Source organism: Pelobates fuscus, chromosome 9, assembly GCF_036172605.1.
Source record: "Pelobates fuscus isolate aPelFus1 chromosome 9, aPelFus1.pri, whole genome shotgun sequence".
Lineage (NCBI taxonomy): Eukaryota > Metazoa > Chordata > Amphibia > Anura > Pelobatidae > Pelobates > Pelobates fuscus.
The window spans coordinates 118913483-118925416 of record NC_086325.1 but is presented as its reverse complement, the minus strand read 5'-3'; the positions used below and the strand labels follow the sequence as shown (position 1 = coordinate 118925416).

The 11934-nt window shown below is 38.3% G+C and overlaps 1 protein-coding gene across 1 annotated transcript in view; it reads right to left on the bottom strand.

The window, feature by feature from the left end:
• Window positions 1–321: 321 nt before the first annotated feature.
• The window catches only part of RABGAP1 (RAB GTPase activating protein 1), a 253113-nt gene continuing 241500 nt past the window's right edge, over window positions 322–11934 (bottom strand). Inside the window, exons 23-26 of the mRNA XM_063432338.1 lie at window positions 10399–10482; window positions 7349–7420; window positions 3231–3431; window positions 322–2872 (exon numbers count right to left, since the gene is read on the bottom strand). Of these exons, the coding sequence (XP_063288408.1) occupies window positions 2750–2872; window positions 3231–3431; window positions 7349–7420; window positions 10399–10482 (480 nt within the window). The 3' untranslated portion in view covers window positions 322–2749. The remainder of the gene's footprint in view (window positions 2873–3230; window positions 3432–7348; window positions 7421–10398; window positions 10483–11934) is intronic.

Here is an 11934-nt window from a genome sequence, read left to right as displayed (position 1 = left end):
ACTCACTGTAAATGTATACAATCATCTTTATTTAGCATGTATAACTTTGCTTTTATTTATTTTTTTCATCAATGTTGCAGACAATTTGTTAAATGTGCTGAATATGTCCATGGGAATTATGAAGTATAAGGAGAGATTGCACTTTCTAGACACTATCCTGAACGAAAACCCCACTTTTTGAATCCGCTGTCTCTGTAGCTGAATTAAACAGGGCAGCTGCAATAAACTGCAATTTTTTGCAGATTATAAGGGCTATTTAAGGTGGGGTTCAGTACCCAACATTCAGAATTGATTGTTCTATATTTCTACTGCTTTTCTTAGAGATATTTTTATACAACATAATTTTTCCAACAGTTTTATTTTAATTGTATAGAGTGTAGTCTTTATGATTATCTCTATGTGGTTTGCACTTTCTAAAGGACACAAGTGGGTCAAGTGTAAAAGACAATTTTTATATAGTAGGAGCTGCATAAATTACCTTCAGTTAAAATCAGTGAAACTTTTTTTTTAATTGCCAGTGTGGGAAGCACCATCTTAACTTCACATAGTCTTGGTCTTTCTGTAAAGTCGTAGATGATACTTTGAAACAATGAAGCAAAAATTCAGTAGGCCAATTTGATAGTAGTTTATATATTTCAGATCATCAGGTATACACACCGCACCTACACCAGCACTATTTTGTACACTTCGGAAATAAGGACAGTATGTTTTTGGTATTAAACAATAATGACAGTTATTGGGGGAATTTAAACTTTTAGCAGGTCATGTTATCCTAAAGATATAACATTTTACAGCAGCTAGCATTAGTACATAAACTAAGAAAAAAAATTGATATACAAAATAAACCAAACTTTATATATATATATATACACAAACCAGTGCTTCTTAGTGTAACCAGCTTACACCTCAAACAACCTTACCACTGATGCAACAGACGCCAGTAAAACAAACATAAATAAAATAAAATCATTGTACATGGTTCAAAATTGCCATTCTACATATGACTTCTACACATTTAAACTCCAAAGGAATGAGATGTGCCTTGCGTTGAGCACCGAAAGTGCAGACCTTTTACTGCTGTATACTACCTCCCTACATAACAGAATAAGGTGTACCATTCTTTGTGAGCAAGGAGACAGTGACATTGCAAACCTCAGAAGTGCTGGAGACAAGTGTTACATGCTAAAGGATTTGCTGGAGAGAACACTCAAGAAAAATGTACTTTTCAATTAGTGGCTTCTGGCAGCTTCTGGCTTCACAAGGGTCCTATAAATCACTCTACAGAATTTTGAAAATCATCCACTTCAAAAAGAGATGAACAGTTAAGCAAGCTCATAAACTAATAATAATAAAAAAAACATCAGCAACAACAGTTGTGAGGTGTAAATGATGAAAATGGAACAAACTGACCAGACAGACAGGTGCTCCACAAGCAGCCAAAAAGTTAAGAGCAAAGCCCAGCTCTTTTAGCAGTGCAAGGTGCTTACATCCTTCTTAAATGGCTGTAAAGAAAAGCAGTTAAGACACAGACCACTCCTTTCACGTGAAGAAGTGCAGGATCCTTGGCTGCTTCCTGTTACTTTGTCAGGAAGATGTGCATATCTAAGAGAGGACATGACACTCAGAATATTTAGCTATAAACTGCACTTTGTTGAGGTTGCAACAGGCAATCCAATGCCAGTGATTTTACAACATATCAAAGAGTATTATGTAATCTTCCCTGACGATCAAGGATAGCCGAGGCAACAGTCAACTGCACCAGACTTGCAATTGGTTTACAGTCTCATAAAGTAAAAATTTAGGAACATCTATATTTTTGTGATAAATTTCAGCTCTTTTTGAAAAATGAGTGTAAGAATATGTAATATTTCTGTGAAGGGTCTTGTTAGAAATTTGTATCACCTTTTCATCTTTTCTTAAGTTTTAATGCTTCATTACAGAAAAAGACATATGCTGATGAGCTGCAGACGGTTCTTTATCTCGGTAGTTAAAAGACAAATTAATGTTTGAAGACATGTTACATTTTAGCTAAACCTTGCATGGCCAAGGGGAGCAGTAACATGTTTCTCAAGGAATGCACAGTGGGCCTCTCTGATAATAAAGGGTGTTAATATGAAAACCTCAATATGCAATAAGTATCACACTGAAATCTAACATACAGTGATTGAGATATGCAGAAAAAAATTGGTAATATATGCATCAAAAAGCTTCAATTAATGGATTTATCATTGACCTTCCAGTACCATGCAAGATGGACACCATGCAATGTTTCCAATCTAATCTGGGTCACATAAATGAACTTGAGTTCCTTGACATTTTACCAGAAGAGCACAATTACTTCTTTTCTGATTTTGAGAACTTTACAGAGGCACTAAACTGAGTAAAGAGCCCTGCTTTCACATATATTTTAAAATATGTTGTTGCCAGTGAATCAATGACATTTAAGCTATGGATCCCTTCAATGTACTGGGCAAACCATTTTTAGCCTTTCAAATATATGGGTATTTTCTATTCCGCCAGCTGCGTAGTGCCTGTGTCCATTCCTTTTAAGTTGTGGAAGTGAGTGAGCATGGGTCGCAGCTGCCTAAGTGAGACTTGTGTATAATGTACAGGCACTGACCTACTTCCATCTTGCCATAATGCTCTCCTGGTCCACTTACATGTAGGCAAACCAATATATCTGGCCAAGGAAGGCAACAGAAGGTGTTATGTTTTCAAAAAGACAGGATTAATTTACAATAGTTATTGGTTAAGAGGTCTCTTTGCCTTGTACTCCTGTGGCTGTTTTTATGGTGTTAATGGTCCTATTGAACCAGGTCTTCTTTGCTGCTTGAACTTCATTTAGGGCAAGACCCAAATGATGCTCCAGATCCTGAAATGCAAACATACGTCAAATAAACGAATGTACACAGTGAATTTCTACATTTGTCTCTGATCACAGAAAGAGAGTAAAAAGTATTTATTCAGACAACAGAAAAGCATTCTAATTATTTGCATAAACTTAAATATGGATTAAGATCTCATAAGTTAGTTGATTATATCAGTAATAGCAGAGAACACAGATTTTTTTTCTTGAAGTTGTGCAAAAGTGCACTGCGTGTATGTAAAGAATGCAGTGAGTGCTGGTTTCTGGAAGAGGATTAGCATCATGTATTGACCTGTATGCTGTTATCAGAACCCTGAGTATCACACCACTTCCATAAAAAAAAGCACAAAGGTAGTAATCTTACCTGTATTTTACACTCCGCTTCTACTAGCTGCAATTTGGTCTGGGCAAGTTCTAGCTCCATTTCCCGCAGTTGGTTTTTCAAGGACTCCTTCTCCTCATCAGTGTCTTCCTCGGTGGAACTTTCTTTCACTGTATTAGCCAGTTTCACTCTCCCTTCAGTATTAAAAAACTCTCTACAGTGCTCACATCCATCAACTTTTTGCTACATTAAAAAACAAAAACAAAAAAACCCAACATTTGTATGAATGCTGGACACAAGATTGTTACAGCAATTAAATAGCATGCTATCTTCACAAATTTGATGCTCCAGTATGCTAGTTATTGTTGGCCTGTGTTAAAGACCACTTAAAATGTGTGGTGTTCATTGTCTAGATTTTTATGATTTGGGATGTTAGCAGCAACTGCAATGACTACCTGTGTTTACGTTTTATGGTACTGAGTAGGATTGGAACAAGTCTTGTTGGCTTAGTGGCCAATATTTCACTGGTCAATGCTAGCAGGAACAGGCAGGTAATGGCGATCTCCGAGCTTGTGAACATTATTACAGAAGTATTACTTAAGGTCTGTAATCTTTTTTTTTTTCATTTAAAGTAAAAAGGTGGAAAGATTCCCATTTATGTTTGAATATGGTAGCATTAAAGTAAATGAAAGTCAGATGATACAGGTATTGTGGTTTTATCAGAGCTTTAGGATAATGTAATCAATCTTGTTCAAAAATGTGATTATTTGAGAATATCTCATTTAATGATAATACTGATTTTACAGGGCTCAAAATTTCCACTCACCTAATAGTTCTAAATGTGTGGAAACTTAGCTCCTACAAGTGATATATTCTGGCACCGCCAAAGACATTTCAGGAACAGGAGAGGATTGTGGTCTCAGGCATTGCTCTGTATTACCCTTTTATAGAGCTATGGAGAAAATAGAAAGTTGGAGCCAGCAGCAGTACACTCCGCTTTTATGCTCAAGCTGTTACCTTTCTTTTCTTGTAGAAAGAAGAGAAAGGTAACTGATCAAAGTCTGTGCTGGTAGTGAAGAGCAGCAGAAATCCTGGTGTACAAGTGAGCTTGCATTTAAGGGGGGGGGGGGGAAATCAAGCATTTTCATATTTTTTTTATATATATCTGATATTGCAGCTACATTGAATGGACAATTGTATTTGAGTGCATGTAAGAGAGACTAATTCATTTTTGTTTGCTTGAGTGGGTGTATGGCTTGTAGGTATGCATGCAATGATTTGAGGTGGTCATGGTGCCTAAGGTCTGTATGTGCAGCATTTCTCTTTAAAAATGCTGCACATACAGAGTTTAATTCTTCCGCAGGAGATGTATCTGCACCTCCAGCAGCGTTACTGGGGTGTCATCAACCAGCCTGGAACTAGAGTTTCAGGCTGGCTAACGTCAATGCTGTGCAACGTTCATTGCACAGAATGTCAGTGTTTGGCTGAGTGCTGTAAGCTGATGCTCAGAGCTGATAAATGACTGCTGTGGCTCTGCAGAAGCCAAAAGAGTGTCAAAAGGACCAGTAGGGAGCAACGGAGCTCAGCAAGGATCCACGTAAGAGGACAAACCATTGCTATTTGATTTGCCCCATTACCATCGAACTGGGTCAGGGTACTCCTGGCATCATAACTACTAAAGCAAGCTGTAGTGGTTATGATGCTTGTACTAAACATTTAATAAAAATTCCATTTGGTCTAATGCTTAAAATATTAAAATATTAATATTTGCCAATTAATTCCACATAGAAGCAAGCAATTTACTTAATCCCTTAAGGACACAGCTTCAAACACTGGACTTACCCTTAAGGACACAAGCATTTTTTGCTGTTTGTGTTCAACCTCCGTTTGCATTTTTCTTATTTATTGCACCAACACATGTTATATATCGTTTTTTAAAGGACAAAAAGGGCTTTAATCTGATGTGACATATACATATATAAATTCTTATTTATTATAAAAAAAAGAATTATTTTTTCACAGTTTAGGATATAATAACGTGTGTACAATAAGTGCGGCTTAAGGAAAGAAATCTAAAAAATATTCAATTCGTTGTTCTGATTTTCAGAGTACATAATATGTCTAGGATTTCAGCTTATTTTGAAAGTTACAGGTCACAAAATACAAGGAGTAAAATAAAATTTTAATGTGGAGCTATTTTAGAATTCGGTATGTTTCTCTTGTAAGCTTAATAGCCATCACAGAAAGCAAAATTACCGCACAAAAGTATATATTTATATAAAGCACACATCACAGGCTATTTACCAAAGGGTATTCTGACACTTTTTACGTAGCCATTCCACCGCCAATCTCTGCTAAATAGTGTAGTAGAATTGTGTTTTTTTCAGTTTTCTAACATACACACATAAAACAAGGATTTTTACTGCTGGGGCCACTAAAAATGGCCCCAGCTATTGATACCTATGTTTCCTGGTGTGAGCAGAGATTTAACCCTGCTCACACTACATTGCTGTCTATGGGGATTTAAATCCCCATTAAAAGAGCTGCTTGCCGACCTCAATTTGAGCTCTGCAAGCAGCTCATCAAAAAGCCTGGGGCCACTTAAAATGGCCCCAGCTGACAGAGGGGACCCCCAGGTTTCTAATGATACCTGGGTTTCCTATGTGAGCAGGGATTTAACCCTGCTCACACTACATTGCTGTCTATGGGGATTTAAATCCCCATTAAAAGAGCTGCTTGCCAACCTCACTTTAAACTCTGCATGCAGCTCATCAAAAAGCTAGGGGCCAGTAAAAATTGCCCCAGCTGACAGAGGGGACCTCCAGGTTTCTAATGATACCTGGGTTTCCTAGTGTGAGCAGGGATTTAACCCTGCTCACACTGCATTGTGCTTTATGGGGATTTAAATCCCCATTTAAACAGCTGCATGCCGATCTCACTTTGAGCTCTGCATGCAGCTCAGCTGTCGGTCTGGGGACATTAAAAATGACTCCAGCTGACAGGGGGGAGACCCAGGTTTCTAATGATACCTGGGTTTCCTGGTGTCAGCAGGGATTTAACCCTGCTTACGCCAAAATCTAGATATAGGCATTTAAATGCCTATTTAAGCAGATACGTGCCGCGCTGACTTCCAGCACTGTATGTAGCTCATCAAAAAGGCTGGTGTCACTAAAAATTTCCCCAGCTGACAGAGGGGAGCCCCAGGTTTCCATTGATACCTGAAACTCCCTTGTGTGAGCAGGGATTTAAACCCTGATCACACCAAATTATAAAATGCTTGTATGCAGTGCTCACTTTGAGCTCTGCAAACAGAGCATCGGTCAGTCTGGGGCCACTAATTCTGGCCCCAGGTGAGAGAGAGGGGAGCCCCATGAATCAAATGATACCTGGGGCTCATAGTTACCAGCAAGGTAATAGACCCTGCTGGAAAAATACTGCATGACGGAAATTTTCCGTCATGCGTCCTTAAGGGTAGGACCGGCATGCGTCCTTAAGTGGTTAATGCGCCCTTAAGGGGTTAATGAGGAAACAGTTAAAAAAAACAAAACAAAAAAACCCAGCATTTTTGTGGCAACTAACATGTATACATATGGAGACTATTTATTCATTTAGCATGACTGACTATTTTAGTTTTATTTTATAGATTTCTGCTTTCCACAAACAGCAAATCACATACAATTATTTCTCTTTTTCCAGAATATTGAAAAAAGAATATGTAATTGTATTCTGTATACAATAGCATAGATTTCATTAAACATTCAAAGTAACAGTCTATCACATGTTTTGTTCACATCTCTTTTTTTCTGTTAACTATTCATGAAAAGTCTGATTGTTAAATCAGCCGGGGGATGATATATGAATCATGAAACTGACACAGAAAATTATACATCGGTTTCATATTTTTAATTCATTAACTTAATAGTCTACCTTAACAGGGTATAACATAAAAACATTCATAAAATTACATATTTACTATTTCTAAAATGTTGTGCTAAAAGCTGCATACATTGAAAATAACCAATAGGTTTTTTTTAATTACTAGTGCTTCTTTAAAGTAGAGAACCTCCAAGTAAAATAATCTCCACATTTTGTATTAGCACTTATAGTAAATATAAATATGTTTACTCCTTTTGTAGCATCTTCTTTAAGTATAAACTTACCCAAATTTTTTCAATTTCTGCTTTGTTTGAAGACTGTTGCTTTTCAAGCCTGTCACTTAACTGGGAGCAAATCTATAAACCAAGAGAATAATTTGTGAAGTTAAACATAATGCATGCCAGGTAAACATAAAAAATCTTTTACAAAAATACCAAGTCCTGCACTGAAACTCCGTTCACTCCTGGGCGGCAGCAACGACCATAGTACACATCAGCCCCAATACATACAGTAAAAACCAAAGAAAAAAAGTTACCTTCCCAAATCCCTATGCATATTTAAACAAATGGAGGTTCTTTCATTTCTCCAATGGCCATGAGAGAGTTTAGCCCAGCTGCCACGTCAAGGCAAACCTCTCAGGTGGGTCCTACACTAACTTTTCACCTTGCTTCCTTGAGCTTCTGGCAAAGATATCTCTAATGAGACAGAAAGGGGTATTTTTTTTATATACACCCCTACATGCTTATTAACCCCTGATAAGGAACACATGGTAACATAGCTGAGTGATACAAAAGTGAATACAAATACAAAAACACATGTCATGCGCTCAAACTCCCACCAGTTCTGCTCGGCAGCAACGACCATAGAACACAAATATAAATTGTTTGTTTAAACGTATAAATATGCACCCACATCTATCTAAAGATCATGTTAACATAATTTTGATAAGCCGTGCAATATTAAATTTGTGCATCAAGGTTATTTGTACTTGCACAATATCAGTGCATTCAACACCTAATTAAACAACTGATAATTAATTTTGATCCATATGTTCAGCTCATATGCTCTCCATCCCAATCGGCAGCATGTGAGGCACAAATGAGGCAACATGGTTATTAGAAGTCACTCCACTATTTTGTGCAAATAACTTTACTCCTGTAAAGGGAAAGATTAGGTTTATAAACCTTTCATTTTCACTATGATCCTATCAATTTCATAGCATGCTGAGAACTTGACCTTCGGAAAAATTATATGTTCCTTTCAATATGTTTCTTTTAATATTTGTAGACAACCTCCAATTAAAGGGACACTATAGTCACCTGAAAAACTTAAGCTTAATGAAGCAGTTTTGGTGTATAGAACATGCCCCTGCAGCCTCACTGCTCAATCCTCTGCCATTTAGGAGTTAAATCCCTTTGTTTATGAACCCTAGTCACACCTCTCTGCATGTGACTTGCACAGCCTTCCATAAACACTTCCTGTAAAGAGAGCCCTATTTAGGCTTTCTTTATTGCAAGTTCTGTTTGATTAAGATTTTCTTATCCCCTGCTATGTTAATAGCTTGCTAGACCCTGCAAGATCCTCCTGTATGTGATTAAAGTTCAATTTAGAGATTGAGATACAATTATTTAAGGTAAATTACATCTGTTTGAAAGTGAAACCAGTTTTTATTTCATGCAGGCTCTGTCAATCATAGCCAGGGGAGGTGTGGCTAGGGCTGCATAAACAGAAACAACGTGATTTAACTCCTAAATGACAGTGAATTGAGCAGTGAAATTGCAGGTGATGATCTATACACTAAAACTGCTTTATTTAGCTAAATTCATTTAGGTGACTATAGTGTCCCTTTAATAGAACAGATAAATCACCAGTTTTATTTAACTTGATCACCCCTAAACCAGCTGCTAAAGTTTATTGCTGGCTTTTGTCTGCCTAATACCATAAACATACATGGTATATTACATATTAAACAGGTATATTATGTGTATATAAGTTAATACCACTAACTCATTGCTCAATATAGATGTCAAAAGTTAATGTCAAGAGATTTTGCTAACTTACTGAAAAATCTCCATTAAATTATCAGATGGACTTTTAAGAGTGTTTTGAAATGTTCTCTACCTGTTTTATAATAAAGACAATATTAACTAATGAGGATGCAGCAAATGCTATTGTATTAAGTATTTGTCAGTCTCAAGTACATTTCAAGTCAGTCTCAAGTACATATATATATATACACATATATATATATATATATATATGTATATATAGGAATCATTGCACTCAGGCTAAACAAAATATTTTCTTTAAGTTGCCGGGTGCCAGACCTTTATTCTGTGTGGACTGAAACGTTAATCTATGGATTTTATGTAAATTGAATAAAGATATGTAATTGATTAAAGGGACTCTCCAGTGCCAGGAAAACAATCTGTTTTCCTGGCACTGCAGGTCCCCTCTCCCTCCCACCTCCCATCCCCAGATGCTCAAGGAGTGAAAACCCCTTCAGTCACTTACCAAGGGCAGCGACGATGTCCCTCGTCGCTGCTTCTTCCTCCGCCGCCGCTCCTCCCCTTCATCACATCAGCCGGCGGGGGAGACTGATCACGCCCGCCGGCTGGGGAGACCTAGTGCACATGCGTGGCAATGCCGCGCACGCGCAATAGACCTCTCTATAGGAAAGCATTAAAAATGCTTTTCAATGCTTTCCTATGGGGATTTTAGCGACGTTGGAGGTCCTCACACAGCGTGAGGATGTCCAGCGACGCTATAGCACAGAAAACCTGTGCTATGGACCAGGAAGTGCCCTCTAGTGGCTATCTAGTAGACAGCCACTAAGGGAGGACTTAACCCTGCAAGGTAATTATTGCAGTTTATGAAAACTGCACTAATTACATTTGCAGGGTTAAGGTAGTGGGAGTTGGCACCCAGACCACTCCAATGGGCAGAAGTGGTCTGGGTGCCTGGAGTGTCCCTTTAAAGACTGTGAGTGCAGGCCTACTTCTGTTAATTTATTTATATATATATATATATATATATATATTATAAATATATATTTATTTTAAAAAGTTCAATCTGTATATATCAGATATCATACTTATGTTATGTGGTTAACTGAAGTAAATAATGATATGGCAAATGGACAGACTTGTAATCATCACGAACAGAGTGGTTGCATGAAAATTATATACACTGAGCGACACTCAGCAATAACAACAGTCCCAGAGATTACTAAGTGGAACAGACAGATACATATACAACTAAAGAATAAAATAAAATAATATATATGTAGAGAAGACCACATGTTTAAATGTTAGGAAAGCTTCAGTAATTTCACCTGTTTGTAGTCTCCAATTATAGAGTTGTTTTTCTTGATTTCAGATTCTGCTTTATCAAGTTCCCTGCGACACATCTCTTTCAACTGCGTAAAAACACAAACATGCATATAAAAAGAGAAGCAAAATAAAAATGTTTGTTGGGAATGATAATGCTATTTGGGACGATGAATGTTCCTAGCACTAGCACACATATTATAAATAACACTAGGGTACTGAGTGAGATATCACTGACAGTCAGGGCCATACTGGCCCACCAGATACCAGGAAATTTCCCGGTGGGCCACAGCACTTGGGGCCAGGCACACAGCCTTAATATAATTTAAACAATTTCCAAGGAAATTATGGAGAGAGGTGCTGGTGCGGCCGCATTGAGGCTGCGGTGGCCGGAGGGAGCACTGTAGGGAGGAGCTTTCTGTGCTTCTCCTGCTATGTCCTGGACTCGAGCTCCGCCCCGCTCTCAACCCCTGCCTCAGCACTCTAGCTTCGCCTCCAGCCTCAAGCAGCAGACCTCGTCGGCAGAAAAAGGAGTCTTCACCTCCCAGGGCTTTCACAGCCTTCAGTACCAGGTAGATTTTAAATACACTGCAGCTAGTGAGTGAGAGTGACCGTGTGTGTGTGTGTGTGTGTGTCTGCTAGTGAATGAGCTTGTCTGTGTGTGCCAGTGAAGTTGTCTGTAGTGAGCATGTGTGTGTCAGTGAGCTTGTCTGCAGTGAGCTTGTATGTGTGTGTTAGTGAGCATGTCTGCAGTGAGCGTGAGAGCTTGTTTGTAGTGAGCGTGTGTCTCAATGAGCTTGTCTATAGGAAGCATTTGTGTGTCATTGAGCTTGTCTGTAGTGAGCATGTAAGTGTGTGTCAGCGAGCTTGTCTGTAGTGAGCTTGTATGTGTGTGTGTGTGTCAGTGAGCTTGTCTGTATTGAGCTTGTGTGTCAGTGAACTTGTCTGTAGTGATCTTGGGTGTGTGCCACTGAGCTTGTCTGTAGTGAGCATCTGTGTGTTAGTGAGTTTGTCAATAGTAGGCTTGTATGTATGTGTGTGTCGGTGGGCTTGTCAGTAGTAAACAGGTGTGTGTCAGTGAGCTTGTCTGTACCTGTAAGCTTGTCTGTGTGTGTCAATGATCTTGTGTGTGTCAGTGAAAACGTCTGTGAGCCTGTGAACCAGTGAACTTTAGATTGTCTGGGCCTGCATGTGAGTATGCTTATTGAATACAGAAACAAGAGAGAGAGGAGAGTCTGTCACTCAAGATAGTAGATATAGCTATGTGTTGAGAAGTAGGTAAGGCAGTTAAAAAAAATTTTGGAGGCAGTACACTGGTTGTAAGGATAGCTGGAACATTGATTCTAAAGAATAAGCCCAAAGGGCAATGATCATAAATAATGATAATAAGAGTAAACCCTGAAATGATGGTTGGTTAATGTATAAATGCAGTGTAATTGAATTCCTCATTTAGACCGAGAGGAGCCAAGGTCTTAAATGAGAAAATCCATTGAGATTCTTTTTGTAGAAGTGACTTATTAAAATCGCCCTTCCTCGGACTG